The sequence below is a fragment of the Erithacus rubecula genome, assembly GCF_903797595.1.
Source record: "Erithacus rubecula genome assembly, chromosome: 25".
NCBI lineage: Eukaryota > Metazoa > Chordata > Aves > Passeriformes > Muscicapidae > Erithacus > Erithacus rubecula.
Window position 1 is genome coordinate 196313 of NC_136677.1, and position 19834 is coordinate 216146.

At 61.6% G+C, this 19834-nt stretch overlaps 1 protein-coding gene across 16 annotated transcripts; it reads right to left on the bottom strand.

Annotated features, from left to right (window-relative positions):
- Positions 1–945: 945 nt before the first annotated feature.
- PHLDB1 (pleckstrin homology like domain family B member 1) lies at positions 946–18786 on the bottom strand. Of its 16 annotated transcripts, XM_079326519.1 has the most exons (25): positions 18346–18786; positions 17052–17150; positions 16595–16718; positions 16355–16525; positions 14430–14555; positions 11992–13076; positions 11008–11250; positions 10796–10933; positions 10533–10670; positions 7245–7400; positions 7045–7155; positions 6796–6885; positions 6166–6288; positions 5291–5428; positions 4653–4808; positions 4023–4190; positions 3612–3728; positions 3415–3532; positions 3162–3206; positions 2492–2783; positions 2296–2386; positions 2068–2214; positions 1714–1933; positions 1552–1637; positions 946–1295 (listed from the first exon to the last, which is right to left on the bottom strand). In XM_079326519.1, exons 1-25 carry the CDS (start codon positions 18427–18429, stop codon positions 1155–1157), a joined length of 4407 nt encoding a protein of 1468 aa, XP_079182645.1. In that variant the 5' UTR covers positions 18430–18786; the 3' UTR covers positions 946–1154. The 16 variants fall into 16 exon arrangements, with proteins under 16 accessions (XP_079182645.1, XP_079182642.1, XP_079182634.1 ...); XM_079326516.1 differs by having other exon boundaries at positions 3415–3508; positions 16355–16718; XM_079326508.1 differs by having other exon boundaries at positions 16355–16718.
- Between the last annotated feature and the right edge of the window lie 1048 nt (positions 18787–19834).

The window sequence follows — 19834 nt, forward strand, 5'->3', positions numbered from 1 at the left end:
CGCGGCTGCCGGGGCCAGCCTCGCGCGCCAATCACGCAGCGCGCGCGCGTCCATTGGGCCACGTCAGGGGAAGCCGGAAGCAGTCACGAACAGAAGCCGCGGTCCCATTGGCCGAGAGCATCGGAGGCGGGGCCTCGTGGGCCGGCCTGAGCGCGCGCATGCTGGCATCACGCGTGCGCCTGCGCGCGAGGCTCACGGCAACAGAGCCACGTGCGTTCCGCCTGCCTCGCCTGCGCCCGCTGGCGGCCGAGAGGCGCCTCGCGGCCATGCCGCCACCGAACCGCGCCCCCTTGTAGACCGCGCCCCCAGACCCCGCCCTAGGCCCGAGTTCGCCCGGCTCGCCTCGGCCCGGCTCGGCTTTGGCTTGACTCAGGTTCGGCAGGGCTCGGGCTTGGCACGGCTCGCGTGGACTCAGCCGGGCCCGGCGCATCCCACGCCCCTCCCTCCTCCGGGTTCCGCTCCTTGCATTGGCCTCTCCCCGTCCCGGCGTTCCGCTGGCTCCTGCCGGCGCCTCCCGCTCCTTTCGGCGGTGTCCGCAATGACTCGTGCTCCTCAGCTAGCTCACAGGGAGCTCCTGAGGCCCCAGCCTCTGCCCAGTGCCCCCCTGTCCGTACCCCGACCCACGGACAGACTCTGGTCTGTCTATAATGTGCTGCCAGTTCAGAAGCCGCACACAAGGGATAGCCTGGTTCGCGAAATGCTTTATGACTGGGCAGTCCCCATCTGGCCCTGGCACAGAGGGGACAACGATCCGAAATTACAAATACGGGTCCGAGTCTACTACAGTGGGACGGTGGCCAGGTGGTGGCACCGTATGGCCTCACTATGGCAGCACAGGCTTCAGAACTAGCACTGCCCCAAGACAGAGAGCTCGGGCCCCAGCAGCTCTTTGGCAGCTTTTTACATTTCAGCACTTTGATATTGTTCCAATAAAGTTTGTTTAAAAAAAAATCAACATAAAAAAACTTATTCCCTTGCCTGAACAGGCAATGCTCAGTACCACCCAGCTGGGCCCAATGCAGGTCCATGACCTTGGTGCGCACAGCCCTTGCTATGAGGCGGAGCAGGGACCGCGGTTCCCTCAGCAGCTCCTCGCTGCTTGGCGTGCTCAGAAGTCCATCCAGCTGGTGGATCTGGGGTGCACAGCACCCCCCTCAGTTCAGGAACTGGGTATAGCCCTCTGCCCCCGTGACGATGACATCCATCCAGATGCGCATGGCCTCGGCTGACGGGGCCACCATGTAGTACAGTCGGTCATGGGTCTTGACACAGAAAGTGAGCGGAGGGTTGGGGCTCTGCAGAGGAGTATGAAATCAGCACTCTGTTCACCTCTGAGCAACAGTAATCCCCTCCTTGTCTCCCCACAAAGCCCAGCACTGGGGTCCTGCCTTGGCACCCAGAAGCTGGCACCATCATCAGCCATGGACCATTCCAGGAGCATCCCTGGCATGCACTGCCCTACTCCCTGCTACCAGCGTGACAGAGAACAATGCAGGAGAATGGGGCCCCACAGGGGCTCTGGCTGGAGCCGTGGCAGTGCCCAGCTCTCACCTTTGCAGCACTGCGGAGGTGGTCATAGTAAACCTCTTCAATGGCTTGGAAGTAGATAACACCCTTCAGCTTTGTCTCATGTTTATCTGCTCAAGAGAGGGAACTGTTGTGGACCGTGGCTGATGGCATGGGGAGGGGGCGCAAGGCGGCGCAGGGACTCACCCACGTAGTACGAGAGGGTGCGCTTCATGCGGTCAAAGACAAACCAACGCTTCTTCCAAGATTTGATCTTCCCGCCCATCTTGACCAGGTAGCCCTTGCACATCTTCTCTGTCAGAATGATGTGGTAGCAGGTGTCAACACTGTGGCCTGAGGACTCAATGTGCAGCCGCAGATTGAAATCCTCCTTGCGGATGGGAAGGTACCGTGTCAGGGGACGAGCCTGGAAAAGCAACACAGCCCTGCAAAGCCCAGCGATGGTGATAGGAGCCATGTCCCCCTGCTGCGAGCTGGGACATCAGTAGCGAGCTGGGTGTGCCTCACAGGCTGGGATGGGGGATGGCAGCCCCCTCACACCTGTGAGAAGTGCTTCTCCCGCAGTTTGACTTCCTTCTCCACCAGCTTCTGCCGTCGCACAGTCTCGTCCTGCAGCCGGCGTTCCAGCTGCTCCCGGCGCCAGCGCTCATCCTCCAGCGCCTGCTGCCGCAGCTCCATCTCCCGCTCCTGCCAGCATGCGCAGGCACTCAGCCCCAGCAACCAGGCATCCTCTTTGCCATCCAGCCGTGGTGCTGGTGCCCCACTCACCCGCGACTCCATCAGCCGCGACTTCTCCTCATGTGCCTCCTTCAGCATCTTCTCCATCTCCTCAATCTTCCCCGTCTCCATCCCACTGCCACTGCAAAACAACAACAGCTGCTGCCCCAGCAGGAAGGACCTCGAGCCAGCAACATACCAGCAGAGCAGGCTGTCCCCTGGCCAGAGGAGCTGGTCCCAGGGTTACCTGGAGATGTTGTCAGGCGAGCAGGCAGAGTTGTTGCCCATGGAGATGCTGGTCTCCATGCTGTCTGAGCTCTCCAGGCTGAGAGTGTCGTACGCATGGTCCAGCTCCTCGGCCCGGGGCCCGGCACCATGGGGACGGTGGTGGTGGAGGATGGAGTGGTGCACGAGCCGGGGGAAGGCAGTGGGGAAGGGAGGCTGCCCATGCAAGGCTTCCCACTGGGACTGCGCCTCAGCAGCCGCTTTCTGCTTCAGCTCTGCCAGTCGCCGCTTCTGCTCCTCAATCACCTGCCGACCTGTGCCATGCCAAGATGACATCAAGTTAAATGTGCCACATTCAGAACTGCATCATGGTGGGCGAGGGGGTGGCACAGGCAGAACGCACTACAGGCACTGCTAGAGCCACGAAAGCATGATAAGGGGCTGCTGTCACAACTCTCTGGCAAGCGCCACAATCTGCCTGGGAAGGAGCACATGTGCCAGGCTGGTAGAACAAGCTGGGAGAAGCATTAGTGGGTTAGGGATGCACTGGGTTGTCTCTAAGCAGATATTGAGATGCACCTGAGGTCCTGGACTGGTCATGCCCCTCTTATGTATGGCAGAAGGTGCCAGCAAACAGCCATGCTGCTGCCTCTGGGCTGCTCTAGGCAGTCCAAGTCACCCCACATCTCTACCTGGTAGATTGCCCGGCTGCAAGGGCTCTGCTGGGAGCAGCTTGGCTGGAGATGGGCCATCAGGTGGAGGGGTCAGGAAGAAAGAGAGGGGGGAAAAGCAAGAGACCGTGAGAGAGGCACCGCATCCTGCCGGAGCACTGCTGCTGCTGCTACCCTCAGCCAGGCTCCCTTCTCCATTGCCCAGTGGCAGGGGGGATAGTGTCTCCTGGAGTCCCACCACCTCACAGAGCCAGGAGGCAGAGCCAGAGCTCACCCTTCTGCTGCAGGGCCAGCTGGCGCTTGGTCTCGATGTCCTGCAGCGTGGCCACCAGGTTGCGGGACAGGCTGCCCGCTGGGCTTGGGGGGCCCTGGGCAGGACAGCAGGTGGTCAGCTGCAAGGATGGGATGGAGGCTGGCACCAGCCCTGTGTGAGCCATGGCCAGGGTGCCTGGGTCCCCCTGGCAGCCATACCTTGGGTGAGGGGCTGCGCTCCAGCACAGAGAGGTTGAGCTGCGAGGACGAAGGGGTCCCACTCTTCATCCGAGGGGTGGGGACACCAGCACCACCCTCTGCTTTTGCCCGATAGACCTGAGCACAGAGACACGAGACGTGAGAGAGACATGGGGGAACTGCAAATGTTCCCCTGGACAGATGGCTGCTCCCCCAGATCCTGCTCTGTGCTGGAGCCATCCTGGCAGGGATGCAGGCCAAGAGGAGGCAGATATTGCCTAGCCTAACCACAGGTCTGCTCTGCCTTTGCCCGCTGTGGGTCCCAGCAGCACTCAGGGTACAGGGTCCACAGGAACATCCCCACATTGCCCCACTTTTGCCACAACCACTGGCCCCAAAGCTTGAGCCTTGGCAGCAGGGAGCCAGGATTACCTGGAGAGCCTTGTGAGAGGAGTGAGCTTTAGCTGGAAGTGGAGGAGGGGAAGAAGGAGGAGAGACAGAGGAAGAGGAGGTCTCAAAGCCAGCCATAACCTCCTGGTACCACTTCTCTAAATCAAGAGCCTGGAGACACACAGGGCCTCCCAACAGCTGCTGCTCCATCTGGAGAGAGAGGCTGCGTGAGAAAGGATGAAGGACAAATGCAGCAAGAGGGACAGATGCACAGAGAAGAGCTTGAAGCATCCCTGCCTATGCCTGCACCATTCCCCCAGAACTTTACGTGCAGTTAACCCTGGGGATCCTGAGCACTCCCTGGCTAAGTCCCAGCAGCTATAGGAGCCGTTTGCTGCTCAAGAGAACATGAGAACTGATCAAGCACCAAGACCCCTTGCCCCAGGGGCAGTGGGGCAGCAGGCAGGGGAAGGGGGCAGTCCATGCAAGGCTTCCCACTGGGACTGCGCCTCAGCTGCCGCTTTCTGCTTCAGCTCTGCAGCCAAGGGTGAGCAGACTGTCAAGAGCCCGAGCTGCTGCTCAGCTCCATCTGCAGCTCACTCCTTCCTGTGCATATCCATCACCTCCCAGGGAAAGTGCAAGGGGCCAAAGGGAGGGAAACAGGGCACCAACCTCTGCAGAGATGAAGGGAGAAGGGAGAGATGGAAGAGGAGGAAGAGGAGGAGCACAGCCTGAGGATGAAGGAGCCAGAGGGGTACAGCCCAGCAGGGAAGCAGCAGGGGTGTGGAGGCTGCTCAGGATACCCGAGAGTTGCTCAACGGTCACATACTGGCCAGAAAGAAGCATATTAAACCAGGGTAAGAGCTAGGGCAAGCAGGCACAGAGGAAGGAGCAGGCAGCTGCAACCCCCATAGGAAGGTTCATTGTCCTGGGACAAAAAGCAGTTGGTGCTGCAGCCATCCTGGTGCTGGGCACTGGGTCAGGCCTTCTCTGAATCCTCCTTGCTTGAGACGAGCAGCCAGGACAGCATCCAACAAAGGGCCACCCCTCCCACTGCTGGGCAGCCACTCTGCTCCCAAACCCTGCCACTACATCCAGAGCAGGCGACAAGTGCACCCCAGCAAGGGGACTGGGCAGCTTGAGCCTCTGCTCCCCGCTGAGCTGCAGCCAGACAAGTGTCCTGCCCCCAGAGAGATGTGGGCTCCAAGCACCAGCGCACACAGGGAGGCTGCATGTCTGCAGCTTCCTCACTGCCTGGGATGCAGCAGGCAACCCAGGGAGCAAACCCGAGCATGCTCTGGGGCAGGTACCTCGTCGGCTGTGGGAGCTACAGCAAGCAAGAAAGAGCGCTGAGTGGCAGCAGGGGCAGCAGCAGAAGCTTTAGCGTCCAGGCTGGGGCCATGTGCATTACTGCAGAACCTGAAAACGTCAGACAGCCTCATGTACTCCTAGAAATCCACGGCAAGGGAGAAGGAGAAGAGTTAGACCTGTGTGCTGGCATCATGGCACTGACTGCATAGTGAGAGCAAACCTCCCTGTGCATTCACACCCCAAAACTGCCTTCCCAGCCCTGCCCTGCTGCCCACAGTGTCCCCGCCGTGCAGCACCTTGGGGTGCTCAAACTGGACTGGGTATGCTGGCACCCATCTTGCTCCAGCCTTCAGTGCAGCTTTGCTGAGTGCCTACAAGGGGCAGGGATGCCTCAGGGTCCTCCACAGTCACTGGCCACAAACTCTCCCTAGTGCAACTGCACTGGATAAGGCACCTCAAGCTGTACTGAGCCAGCTTGAAATCCACTTCCTCATCCTTTCTGAACCAAACATGCCACAGCTGCTCTTGTTTTAGGAAAGCCAGGCTAGCAGGACCCTACAGAATGCTGTCAGGAAGTGCCCAGCCAGATGGCAAGCAGTGAGCAAGGGGGAAGCCTGTGTCCCACACCACTGCACCAGGATTACAACAGAGGTCAGCAGCAGGAGCTGGGATGTCCAGCAGGCTCAGGAGAGCACCTGGAATCAGGGATTGAGTGTTAATGAGAACAGCTGCCAGAGAGGTATATGATAATTGTTCCAGCCACGCTGCTGTGGGTTTGCCCTGCTGTCTGGGGTGACATCAATCCACTAAAGCAGTCTCAGCCAAGGAGGGGTAACTGAGCAAGCACATGCAGCTAGTCCCTCTAGTTAGTTACCTCTTGTGCCTTGGGGTAGGAGTAGGTGGCAGGAGAAGCTAAGGAAGCAGTTGCTGCTGGCAGGGGGCTCAGGGGCTTAGTTCCCTCCAACAGCTCATAAGGTTCTGAGATGTGGAGGGTCTCCTGTTGAAGGGTAAAGATCACGTAGGCAAGGTGGGCACAGATAGCAAGGTGGCAGCAGCAGGAGTCCCACTGCAGGCAGGCATGAAGGGACTCTGACATCTTGAGCCTCTTGGCAGCAACAGGGCAGGCAGCACCACAGCCCCTGAGGGCATCATGGCTCTGGCTCCCCATTAAGAGCCACGAGCAGTGTAATGGGGCAACTCACTTCCACCTAAAAGTCCCCTGGACCAGCACCAAGACATCCACACACTTGCTCCACAGCAAGGATGGGACCCTAGGCAGTCCATGTGCTGCTGCTGCTCTGTTGCATTCCCCTTCTACCCTCCCAACCTCTGCAGCCAATGGAGAGACTCTGAGCAGCTGGAAGCACCTGCCTCTGGACAGAAGGTACTTGGGAATGCAGGAAATGCTGCAGAGCAAAGCTGGTGGTGCACAAGGCTCGTCCTCAGTGATGACAGCAGCTTCAGAGAGCACCTCTAAACACCACAGCCTCCTCTACTCACTTACCTCTCGGAGAGCCGAGGACATTTTAGGGAAGCTCCTGCCACCTGTGACGAGCTGGTATCGTCTCTCCAGAGACACGAGCTTCTCCTTCTCCTGCACGTGAGGTGACAGGTCAGAGGCAGCCGATGGTTACTGGCACCCCATGGCCAGTCACCCCCCAAGCTCACCCTGCCTGCCAGCAGCCTGTCAAGAGCTGGCATCATCTTGTGCCCTGCCTCGAGCACCCTCAGGAGCACGCGACCCCGGCATTACCTTCTGCAGGAGCTGCAGGACGCTGCTGCGCTCCCTGGCCAGGCGCTCGGCCTCCTGGGCGCTCTGCAGCCGAATCTGGGCAGCCTGGGCGTCCAGGGCAGCCAGCCGCTCCTGGGGAGCAGGCAGCTGAGATGAGCTGGCTGCTGGGAGCCGCTGGGGCAGCCCGGCCGTGCCAGAGCCCGGGCACAGCCCAGCCCTACCTTCCTGCGGGCCATGCTGCGCTGGCACTCCGCCCGGCTCTGCAGCAGCTGCTGCCCTCGTGCCTCGCGCTCCTCTTCCAGGTGGCTCTCTCGCTCCAGCTGCTGGAACTCCAGGTCCTCAAACAGCTTCGCCTCTGTCTCCAGTGCCTCTGCCTCCTTTGAACACACAAGAGCACTGTGAGTGAATCGGTCCCACTGGATGGGCACCTCTGCATCCTACAGGCAGGTCTCCCACAGCAAAACCTCCTGCATGCCTCCGCGTCCTACTGGTGCTGACCAGGAACAAGAGCCTCTCCAGTGTGCCTGGTGTGGGCAGGCAGGCAGTTTTGCCTTCTGCTGGGCACCAGAAACACAAGAAATACCAAGACACAAGAGATAGTGACAGGAGTGCCTGCTGTCAGAAGGCAGCAATGGAGACACCCAGAACTGGCCAGGACGGAGCAGTCACCCCCGTGAGGTGAACTTGCCATAGCCAGGAGCTTCACCAGCCCTCAAAGACCAGCTGACCCTGCTGAACATATAGGCTAAAGCCATGCCCTGACAGGTAGCAGAACATCATGTGTGAGCATAACCACCAACACGCAACACTGTGTCACCAAGGCTACAGGTGGCAAAGCCCCGACAGACAAGCACCATGCTGGACAAACTCCGTGTGTCCTTCCAGCCTCCATGCACCGACAGCGCGTGGCAGCACTCAGCTCCAGGCCTGCCAGTGCTGCCCTGGCAGCCGCTGTGCCATGCACCCCGTAGGGATGTGCTCCACCCTGCTCCACAAGACAGGCAGCCACTGACACAGCACTGGTGGTTCCTGAGGGCTCCTGCACACAGACACTGCTCCATCACCTCCCTGCCCACTGTACACCAGACCCTCATCCAGAGTGCCAGTGCCTGGCCGGAGCAGGGGCAATGTGGATTTATCTGGGCAGGCACTAGCCGTGGGCTGGGGAAAGTCAACCACTTCCGGCAAATACCAGACAATAGGAAAAACTGCCGAGGACTAGCAGTAACATGGATCAACATCACTGCGTAAATAAACACTCTCAGGAAATAGGTGGAGGCAGCCAGATGAGGATGCAGCAGCCCCCAAGACTCCCCAGCCTGCCCTCCTCCGCAGGGCAGGGTCCATGCTGGTGCCCTGCCCGCGCCCGAGGAGCTGTGCCGAGCCGGCGCCCGGGGGCTGTGCCGAGCCACGGGCCGGGCGAGCGGCGAGCTTACCAGGACGGCGGTGCCCGGTGCCAGCCGCCTCCAGCCCGGGTGCGATGCTCCCAGTGCAGCCCCGGCTGGCAGGGAAGAGCTGGCCTGAGCTGGAGTGGAGGGAGGTGGGCCATGGTCCGGGAGGGGTGGGGGGAGACACTGACCCTTCGCATCTGCTCCTGCAATTGCTCCCGCATTGACTCGGGGCACTTATCAAGGTGGCTCTTCGACTCATGGTAAAAGCGCCTGGAGTTGCTCTAGCTCCTTCCTTTCAGCATCAACCTTGCCCTTTCCTGAATCAGGGGAGAACAAGACAAAACAAAAAAGAAGGAAAAGAAAAAGGGGAAAAAAAAAAGAAGAGAGAAAACACACTTCTCAAATGGGCGCCATGCAGAAGCTATGAGTTCAGCTGGAGACAGAGGGGCGTCAGGAGAAGGAGTGTCCTGGCAGCTAGAGGAGGATGGAGACATCAACAGACACAGGAGCCAGAACCTAGCAGCGTTAGAGGGGTTACAGCCAACCCTTGACTTCAGCTTTGTGTTTTCAAAAACAAACTTGCAAGCAGCAAAAAGATCAATGCTGACAGCATGGTTCAAGTCATCCCAATCCTGCTCACAGCTGCATCACAATAACCACAAACTGGCTTTATTAACTGCTGCCAGCTAGGAACTGCAGGTCCTGAATGCAGCCTGAGGGCACGGACCACCTTCATCCATTAGAAGGAGAGGGTTGCCCATGGGGCAGCAGTGAAAACAGGAGGCTGTGGTTCAGCCAGAGATGCTCAGGCTATGAGTCAGCAGCAGAGCAGACACTCCTGGGCCTGGGATGAGTGGCCACAGGAGCAGTGAAATGGAGCCAGCAACGTGGGACTGGCATAGGGCAAACACCTCCCACAGGTCTGGCAGTACCATATGGGGGCTTGGCATTGAGAAATGCTTGCTGCAAGGAACCCTGTGCTCCACACAGAGATGAGACATCATGAAAAGGGTTATGAGGGGACATGCTGGCGGGGAGGCAAGGCTGGTAAATGCAGGTGCCCCAGAGAGGATTGCCTGGGGGCTCCTGGGCATGCAGAGATGTCAGAGGTGATAGCAGAGTTCAGAGCAGGTGCTGTTAGTGCAAGTAGTGCTCATGGGTTAGGAAAGTGGGCGGTTAGGTCAGCAGAGAGGCTGGGAGAGGGCTTTCCCTGCGCTCCTCTCCTGGCTCTGCATGAGGCTGTCCCTGGCTACAGAAGATGCCTACAACGGGCTGGAAGACCAAAACCAGAACAAAACCCCCAAATGGCCACTCTGCCAGGCCACAGGTACCCTGACAGCCCTGGCACCCACAACCATGAGGCTGGCCAGACACCGAGGGATGCTGATGCCACATCACTGTGGCACAGAGCTGCTGGTGGGACCTTGGCATAGGTTGCATGGGGATGATGGCCTCAGGCAGCAGAGAACTGGATCCCAGCAGCTCTCCAAGGCCATGCCACACTGCCTGCAAGGCTGTGGGATAGCCAGCAACCCAGCAGCTAGGATAGCTGCTGATAGATAGCCAGCAACTGGGACAAACATGCCACACACACGGCATCATGGGTGCCTTCAGATGGTAACTGCACCACAGACAACATCAAGGGGAAGGGGGCCAGGACCCCCTCCTAAAGCCACCAAGTTAAACACCTGCAGTGCTTTCCCTCCAGCAAGCTGAACACTATAGCAACAGCTGCCATCACACATGAAGGCGCAGCAGAGTGAGGTGACTTGCTGCAAGACACAGTTCCCTAGCAAGGGCAGGTAATGGGCAGTGCCAAGGCTCTGCTTCAGCACTGCCTGCTGCAGGCAGCAGCCATCACAACACAGAGCAACAGGCAGCAGCCAAAATGCTTCCTGAGCATTGGCCGTGCTCTCCTCCAGGGCACCGAGCTTGGGCAGACAGATCCCCCCACAGCGCAAACCACAGAGGCTGCTCCCCAAAGCCTCTGCAAAGCCCGGGGTCTGCAGAACACACCCGCAGGGGAATGCTGCAGCATCAGGCATTGCAGCACTGCCTGTGAGAGCCAGGGAGGGTATGGAACAGCTGGTGACAATGGGGACCTGTGACTGGGGTCACCTTGTCCCGTTCCTTGCGGATGCTGGCGTCCAGGCTGGAGAGCTTCTCCTGCAGCTGCTGCATGGCTTCCTGCTCCTGCCGCAGCCGCAGCACCTCCGACTCCCGCTCACCCTGCAGCAGCGCCCGCTCCATCTCTGCCTGGACAGGCAAAGCACCGTCAGGATTGCTGCTCCAGCTGGATCTAGCCGGACCTTTAGGATTCAGTGCTGACTGGTGAGGGCAGCAAGCAGCAAGGGACTCAGCAGTGTCCCCTGACCCCTCACCTCTCGCGACGTCTCCTGCAGCTGCTGCTCCAGCTCCTTGACACGGCCCTTCAGCTGGTCCAGGCGCCCGAGGACGCTGGCACGCTCCTCCTCCAGCCGCTGTGCCTCCTTGGCCCGGGGGCCTGTCAGCTTCTCGTGCTGTGGAGAGGGCTGATTGGCATGGCGCAGCACAGCATGGCACGGTAACAGAAACAGCACAGCTGCCCCCTTACCTCATGGTGGGTACTCTCAGTGCTGCTGCACTCCTCCTTCAGGTTCTCCTCATCCGACCTCTCCAGGCTCTCCCTCTGCTGCAGCTCTTTGACAGCATGGTCCAGGGCCATGGCACCCCTGGGCATCCACGTGCTAGCATCTATGTCACCAGCCAGGAGCCTGTGCACATCACCTGGCTCCATGCCATCTGTCTTGGTGTACTCAGCACAGAGGTTCAGGATGGTTTCCAGGCGCTGCCGCTCCTGTGAGGAAGAATGATCCCCATGTATAGCACGTGCTGTGGCAGGAGCAGACAAATCCTGTGCCAATGGTGGCCACCAGAATACGGGCCAGCATGCTGGGATGAGCAGGCAACATTACAAAGTGCAATAGAGCCAGCTTGACCCCCCAGCACATCCAGGCACACGATGTGCTGGGAGCTTGAGACACACTAATTACAGGCAGCAGTGCCGGTGCCGAGTGCCTCTGCTATTTCCAGGCAGTGACTCAGGCTGCCTGCGCCAGGCGTGAGTCAGGGCTGAGCAAACACGGCCTGGCGGCTTGGCTGCAGGGCTGGCAGAGACACGGCAAACCTCATCCAGGCAGATGCCAGTTCCATTAAAACTCCATCAGCCCTAAATATAGATGCAATGTCCACAGAGCCATGGCACCACCACCAGCAGATGGGCCCTGGCAGGGATGGGCAAGATGTGGAGAGTTTTGCAAAGGCAGGGGCACCACCTTTTTGCCAGTAGCCCTGGGGCCTTGCCAGCCCCACCAACTTCCACAGGCTGCTGCAGCTTGGGGGCTTTGTATTCCCAGAGAGCTGCTGAGCACCGATGGCTGCTCCTGGCCGTAATCCCCCTGGATAAGCCAGCAGCCTGGCAGCAGTGACAAATCCCTAAGAGGCAAAGGCCAGGTTTCAAGGCAACAAATGACAACACATATTTGCAAAGAGGGTGTCCCACACTCACACGTATCTCCCCCCCAGCCCCAAAGCTCACCAGGCGCTCCATCTCCTGCTCCCGAACCCGCTCCTGCCGCTGCCGCCGATGGTACTCCAGCAGCTCATCCTCGTTGTCACTGATCTCAGTGATGCTGTTCTTGCGCTCCCGGGACCCCGCTGGCAGCCGTGGGTCCCCCAAAGGCTTCCTGGGGGACCGGGGGCTCTGCCGGGGTGAGGGCACAGCTGGGGAACCCAGCCCGTATGTTGGGCTCAGGCAAGTACCGAAACTGGGACGGCGCGTGGGGTTCTCTGCCAGCGCCAGGGGTGAAGGACCCCCAGCCCCTTTCAACTCCTCTGGGCCCTTGCACCTGACACGAGGGCTGCCAGGCACCTCCCTGCCCAGCCGGGGCTGTGGGGAGGGGGTGTCAGGGGCCACCCGGGGGCTGGCAGCCCGGCGTGACAAGGAGGGACTCAGGGGAGGCAGCTCCCGCATGCTCTCCATGTTCCTCCGGGCCACCCGTGGGCTCTCGGGGGGCTGCAGCCGCGCCTCTGGGACTGCCTTGCTGCCGGACTGCCGGCCAGGGGCCAGAGGGTCCCGTGGCTCCCGGAAGGGACTGGGGGGCCGCTCCTGCAGGGCCCCCCGTGGCCGCGGTACAGCCCTGGGCACCGGCCGGGGGCTGCCCGCCTGCTGGTCCCCAAGCCTGTCAGCTGGCCAAGGCTCACTAGAACCCCCAGCAGGCAGAGTGGGGGGCTGGACAGTGTGGTTGTAGCTGGAGGAGCGAAGTGGGAGTGGGGGTGGCACAGCTGGGCCCTGCTCTTGGCTGCTGAGTGAGGGGCTGGTGTAGCTACTGCTGCTGGCTGGGGAGGAGAGGGGAGAGAAGTTCTCATAGCTGGAGCCCCCTGAGGCGGCCCCAGGGCTGGGTGGAGGGGACAGGAGGCAGCGCCCACCCCCGTTCACCACAGGGGAGAGGGGGGATCGGCCACAGGCAGGCGGCTTCTGGATGCCTGGGGATGCAGACTCCTCCAGCACCAGCGAGTCCATGATGTCCTGCAGGTCCTTCTCGATGGAGCTGACAAGAGAGCTGTGGCTGTGACACCCACGCTCCGACAGCTGGCGGCCACCATTCACCAGGGCCTCGGATTCTGCAGGGAAACAAAGGAGCAGGCATCAGTGTGGTGTGAGTCGGCCGCAGCCCCTGCAGGGGAAGGGCTCTACAGGGCAGCCTGGCAGCATTCTCCTGTGCAGCCTTGCACAGTCAGAGCTAGGCTGCAGCCCCTCTTTGCTGCACTCTGCTGCCACGATTTCCCACTCCAGCTGGGGAGCTGGGATAGGGAGGAAGCTGGAATTCCGCTAACCCCATCACCCAGGAGACAGAAACCTGAGAGGACAGCCCAGCCGCCCTCCCTTTGTCGAAGCTCCCTGCTCCACTCCCTGGAGAGCAGCTGCCCACACCACCCACTGGCACCCACCACTCACCCCCTGCCCACTCTGGCTTCCCAGCAAGAGGTCAGAGAAGCAATAGCCAAAAGCTGCTGACCTGCAGTGGGTCTGGACCCGCCACCACGGCGCCCACAGACTCGCCACACCTCGGCCAGGGTGCCCCAGCCTGGGTTCCCCTGCGCAGCACCGATGTGCCTGTCACTCAGGGGACCAGCGAATCGCAGCAGGCACGGAGCCCAGCCAGGACAGCGTGCCACCCGGGCTGCGTCACCCCCTGGCACCCAGCAACTCCCCCACAGCAGCCAGCACTGCCTTCGTGCTTGGAAAGATGTGCTGTGGCCCTGTCAGTGTGATCCCACCCAGGCCAGGGCAGAGAGTGAGGCATGCAGGGCCCACATGGGATGCTGCATGGTTGTATGATGCTCCTCGGCCACAGCACCTCCCTGTGTCCCTCCTCCCGTCCCCCAGCTGCAGGCATGCTGCCTTCCCAACACACACGTGGCACGGGAAGGCAGCCAAGCTCCTTTCCCTCCCCGTGCCAGGGTGTGCTGGTTGGGGCAGGAATAAGGGCTACCAGCCCAGGAGATTTGGACATCCCCAGGAACTGGGCACGGTACTGGCACCTGGCCCATTTCCCCACAGACAGGCAGACACAGCAAGATAAGCTCAGGAGATGAAGGACAGCAGCCAGAAGAACGGCCTTCACAGCCACAGCACGGCCACTCCAGCACAAAAACACCCGCTTTCAGGCAGCTGGGGGGGCTCCGACGGGCGATGGCTCTGCCATGGCCAGGCTGGGCAGAATTCAAAGCCGTGCCTCAGTGCCGCCACAGTCAACCTCTCTGAGGCGACATTAATCATTAACAAATACCAGTGCAGCTGCCGTGCCATGCTGAGGGGATGGATGGCACACCACAGCTGGGTGTGAGCCCTGCTCCTAAGTGCAGCAGGACAGGGCTGGGAGAGCACTGGGCACTGGCAAGGCTGATGGAATGGGTCAGGGAGTACCTCAGAATCTGCCCTGCCCCACCTGGGACAAGTGGGGGGTCACCTACTTCCTGGTAGCCCATAGAGAGCCGATGGGCTTCTGCTCCCCGCTGGGATCATGCTCTTAATCCACTTGGCCTCAGCAGGGTGGTTGAAGCGGAGGAAGGTGGCCTGGCCCAGGCAGATGGTGCACCCTTGGGAGAGAGGAGAGAGGCTTCAGCTGCTAGCCGGCAGTATCAGAGGGGTGCTGGAGAGTGCAGGGAGGCAGTCAGGCATGGCTGGCCCTCGGGAAGGGAGCGGGTTCCTGCTGTCAGCAGAGGCTTAGGGGGAGGCTGAAATCCAGGTCACTCTAGAGCAGCTGCCGGCAGCGCATCGCAGGCGCAGGCACAGCTGGGGTCCCTGCGGGGGCCGGGGGGAGCTGGCAGCGCTCCAGGGCTTGCGTGGCTGCCAGCTGCAGACAAGACAGCTCCTGTCCCTGCTTGCAGAGTCTCTTCTTGGCCCAAAGCAGCAGCCCTCTTGGGGCAAGGCTGCCGAGCAGCCCCGGGAGGAAGGCACCCAGGAGGGGAGCGGAGCCGTGGGCGCTCGCGGGTCCGTTCACCTGCTGCTCGCGGTGCTGGGGAGGCGTGTGCTGGCAGCGGGGAGCACCGGGCGGCGGCGGGGCGGGCTGCTGCCGACACACCCCACTTTGAAGCGCCTGCCAGGGCTCCGGGGAGAGACTCGCTCCCAAACAACAGCCGCGGCTCAAAATGCCTCGCCAGAGGGGACGTGTTTTTTGGAGCATCCGTCAGCCCAGCTCGAAGCGAGGTGAGCGAGAGGCAGAACAGACTAATTGCCATCGCCGGGGCCCTGTCTGCGCACCAGGGCGGGACGGAGTCCTGCTAAGCCCGGCTCAACGACGGCATCATGCGTACTGGGGGCCAGAGCCGACGCCCAGCCTGGCACCGGCTGGCCCGAGAGAAGCATCGCCGCCCTGTGCCTTCCCCACGTGTCGGCACCGCTGCAGCCACAGGTCGCTCCGGCAAAGCGCGTAATCCCCGAACTGCACCACGAGCGTCGGCCCGACAGGCCCGCAGTTCAACCCGCTGTGGCCTTGTCCAGATGCTGTCCCCGCTCTGCCGTGTCCCTGCCTGCCCCAAGGGACAGGAGGATGGGAGGCTCGGCGGATCCCTGCCGCACCCCGCCGCCTACCACAGCCCTCGCTGCCACTGCGGGAGCCGGCAGGACCCCGCGGCCGCCGTGCCGGAGCCTCCTCCGGTGGCCACGTGGCTCCCATTGTCCCCCCGGGGCAGCGCCCACGCGGGTGGGTTCCCCCGTCCCGGAAGGGACGGGGACAGGCGCGGGGGTCCCGCAGCGCCACCGCCTGCGGGGGACGTGGTGGCTCCGTGTCCCGCGGGGGAACGGGAGCGAACCCCCCGTGCGAACCCACGCGTGGTCCGCAGCCCCGCACTCACCCCGCCGCCGCTGCCGCCGCCGCCGCCGCCCGGCAGCGCCGCGCCGCCCCCGGGGAGGGGCGGGGGCCGGGCCTCGTCCGCCCCGCCCGAGGGTCCTCCCCGGGGAGCGGGACACGAGCGGCGCGAGGCGGGGATGGCGTGGGAAGGGCCTGAGGCTTTGTCCGCGCTCCCTGGGAGCAGCCACGGGGCCGGCCCCGTCCGAGCCCTGTCGCCACGCAGGCAGACCGGCAGTGTCCCGGCAGCCACTCGTCGGGAGGATGCCCGAGGTGTTTTCCTCTGTCATCTCCCTTCCCAAAGCCGGCTCAGCATCTCCGCTGGTCTTCAAAGCCCGCCCGGGTCTCTCCCTTCCCACCTCACTTGATACACGCAGCAAAGCCAGCTCTCGGACTGTGCCAGGACCTGGCCGGCCCCCACCGCAGAGCACAGTGGCCAGGAGTATGCCAGCTGGGACATGCAGTTACTGCATGGCTCCTCAAACACCCCGATACTCGACATCACAACTCCATGGGCAAAGGCTCCAGGGAACCACAGCCTGCTCCTACCTTGGGTGAGGTGCATGGGCCGCTGGAGTAGCACGCCGTCGATGGCGCAGGTGTTGCCACAGGGGTGCAGGGTGAGCGTCCCTCGCACATTCTCGATGTAGCAGTGCTGGGGCGCCAGCCCAGCGCCCTGCAGGACAATGTCTGTCGCAGCCGTGCCGATGGTGGTCCTCCCTGCCATCACAGAGGGTGTCTCAATGTCTCTGTCACCAGCGTGCCCATGGAGACCCCCCAGGCACTCACCTTCCTCCAGGGGCAGGAGTGTAACGGCAGTGCTGAGGCGGCCGCTGCCTAGGCTCACCAAATGTGGCTTCTCTGTCTGCACTTTCAGCCCTTTGCCTGTGTCGATCAGGTCCAGGGGGCTGCTCTGTATGAGATGGAGGGATGCTCACAGCTTCCGCAGCTGCAGCCTGTTCCCCTGCACTGTCCACCTGGCTGAGCTGCTCCAAAACGGCCACACAGCCAGGGTCAATGCCAAGGCACAGCCACAGGCCAGCAGGACTATCCAGCAGCAAGACACAGGAGAGGAGAGCTCTCCAGCCTGTGCTACCTATCCCGGGAAGCAGAGGTGAGCTGGAGATCCGTGGGGCTTGGGCTGCGTCTAAGAGGATCGGAGCTGCCAGCCACTTAACTCAATGGGCTTTGCTGAGCATCCCGTAAGAGGATTGCCTGGGACTGAGGAGCGCTCCTGTGTGCTCACCTTGATGACAGTCTGGACTCTGTGGGTTGGGCTGGTGGGGGTCCTGCCAGATGCCTCCATGGTGCCTTCTTGGAGACGTCTGATGGTACTGGACACAGGCTGCCAGAAAAAACAGAATGGCAGTGCAAGTGACCACACTGTACACGCCTTTTATGTATTTTTCCTTCACATCCCAGACAGCAGCCTGAGCACAAACCCTTCTCATTCAGAACTAGCATTTGCCACAAAGAGGATTGATGTCCTGAGCTCCTGTCTTCATCATGTCAGCAGCTGCCTGAAGCCAGTGAGTATCCCTGCCTGCCAAGGCATGCATTCTACCTAGGCACACATCCCCATCCTCCTGGGGAGACCCATGTGCCAGACATCAGGAAAAGATACAGTCCTGGAAGGAAAACTACACATGGGCTCAGTTCTGGGGGCATGGTGTTGGAAATGCATGATTTAAATGCCAAGAGCTGTGGGCAGCCAGACTCCAATGGCTGTCAGTGGAAAAGCACACACAAGCACAGGTTCTGACTGTTCCCAGCAGCACCTGTCTGCCACCCATGGCACACCAGGGCACCCCTGTGCATGCCAGCAGTGCCCAGCTCTGGCTCCCACACAGTCCAGCACAGTTCATAGTGCAGAAGCCCAGCTGAATGTTTCGTGTCCCTGCCCATGTGGCCCACAGGCCCGTGGCCGGCTGCAGAGCCACCACCCATGGAACAGCCATGGTGCCACACATTCTCTGCGTGAGTGGGAGGCAACTTGAGGAGGAACAATTTCCGTCACCCGGCACTCACACCATGTCGGGATGCTCCGTGGATCTAAATTTACCATCTGCTGCTCCCCACGTCCCTCCCTTCCGCCCTGGACTAGCTGACTGGGTCTTAACCCTTCCCGGGTAGCGTGGATGGGAAGCCTCCATTGCCGTTAGCAGACGCTGGTGCCGGGGCCGCCAGGAGGAGCCCCGGGCTCAGCTCTGGCCAGCATCGCCCCCTGTCCCGCCAGCCCCGGAGGAACCCCCCTGCTCTGGGCTCAGCTGCGGGGGCGAGTGAGCGGCTATTACGCACTGTGGAAAAAATGAAACACTGGAAAACACCAAGCGTGGGATCCAGGACTGGGATGAAGCCCGGGTGTCTGCTGCAACAGCAAGACTGGCCGCCCCACAGTAAGGGCTCCGTGGGGACCACAGCCACACCACGTGGGATGGGGACAACTCAGCTGGGGCAAGGGGGGGCGTAGAGATAAGGTAGCCCGAGAGCAGATCATGAGTGCTCACCGGCTGCCAAGGCAGGATCCCTGCTCTCCTTACCTGCCACCTGGTCCTGGTGCTGAGCGGGACCCTCTGCAGGGTGCCCATGTTCCCCAGGCACTGGGGTGCCGCACTTCCCAGCATCTGGAGACCTCGCAGCCCAGCCGAGCCCCTGCCCCTCACTTACACCTACGTCCCGTCGCAATATTCAGGAAGGAGGAAAAGCCAGGAGGGGCCAGGCTGCTGCATAGGAAGGGAGCGGGGCCAGGGTGGGATCTTGTGCCGGTGTTAACTCCTTCCCAGCACAGCTGTACTGGTGAGACCAGGTGACAACCATGGACCTCCATCCCATCCACTTTGAGGATTGTCTCCGATTCTGCCCACCGCCTGCTGCCCAAACTCTCCATGCAGCACCCCCCAATCCACAAGCAGCCCTGCCTGCCCATGAGCTGGAGGGTGACCTTGGCATCCCACCACTTCCCAGTGCCCCCAGTCCCGTAACACTGCCCTCCAACAGAGCCCCTCACCTGTCTCGCCAACGCACAGGGGCTGACTGCGCCACCCCAGCCCGTGCTGCCGGGGATGCAGCCCCTCTCCAGCCGGCCCTGCTGCAGGAATGCGGGGCGGGAGCGCGGCCACCCCAGCCGGCGCCCCACTGCTCGGTCGGACAAGGCGGCCTTTCTTCTCCCGCCACCGCCTGCAGAACGCGCCGCTTGTTCCGCCGTGGGAAGCGATGAAGGCAGCAAATGCCAAGGGGTCGGGCTCGGTTACCACCCAACAGTCCACGGTCCTCGTGCACCCTGCGCAGGGCTGCCTGCTCAGCCCTGGCCTCCTGGAAGACAAAAGCCCCTTTCTTCACCTGGCATGGCCAAAAGCCTCACCTGAGAGGCTGCAGGGGTCCTACTAATGCAGTGCAAGCTGCACACAAACATGCTGCTCCACCGTGCACCCAGGGAACCCCAGCATCACACTGCCCACAGGCTGCAATCTGCTTGCCCGCCCCAAGCCCACAGGCAGGGCTGCTCTGGGGGTCTGCTTCTGCCTGACCTGCTGTTGCCCACCCAGAAGACCCAAACTGGGCACAGCACATCCTGACTCACCCAACATCAGGTCCCAGCAGACTCCAGAACTTCACTGTGTGCCACTGGCCAGCACGCGGCCAGAACATGGGCATTCAGCCCGTGCTCATGGAGGAGCACAGACTGGCAGGCCATGCCATGCAGTATCAGCCATGCTGGGATGAAGCAACAGCACGGCAGAGACAGGCGCATGGCATCCCCTTGCACGGCCTCTCATCCCCACTTGTGGCTGGCTGGATGAGTCACACAAGGAAGCCTGAGTGGCCAAGCTAACGGGTGCACACAGCGGAGTGTTGCAGCCTCCAGCCAACTTGGCTGCCTGTTTGCTCCCCATCTGCTAATGCACTTAGGGTGCGCTCAGCCCTTCCCACACCCTCTGCCCTGGTAAACAAGCGGCCCTTCCGCCGGGCCGCTGGGAAGGGGGAGCCTGTCTCCTGCACACAGCAGGAGGCGAGTGAGGAGCCTGCTCC

Bases quoted from the DNA above. Each gene is read 5' to 3' on its own strand.
- PHLDB1 (XM_079326508.1), bottom strand. From the start codon at position 18,429: ATGCTGGGAAGTGCGGCACCCCAGTGCCTGGGGAACATGGGCACCCTG. The intron at 5,429-6,165 runs GTAACTAACTAG...GTGGATTTCTAG, and splicing joins CCTACCCCAAGGCACAAGAG to GAGTACATGAGGCTGTCTGA. The intron at 4,191-4,652 runs GTTGGTGCCCTG...CTCTCTCTCCAG, and splicing joins CTCCCTTCATCTCTGCAGAG to ATGGAGCAGCAGCTGTTGGG.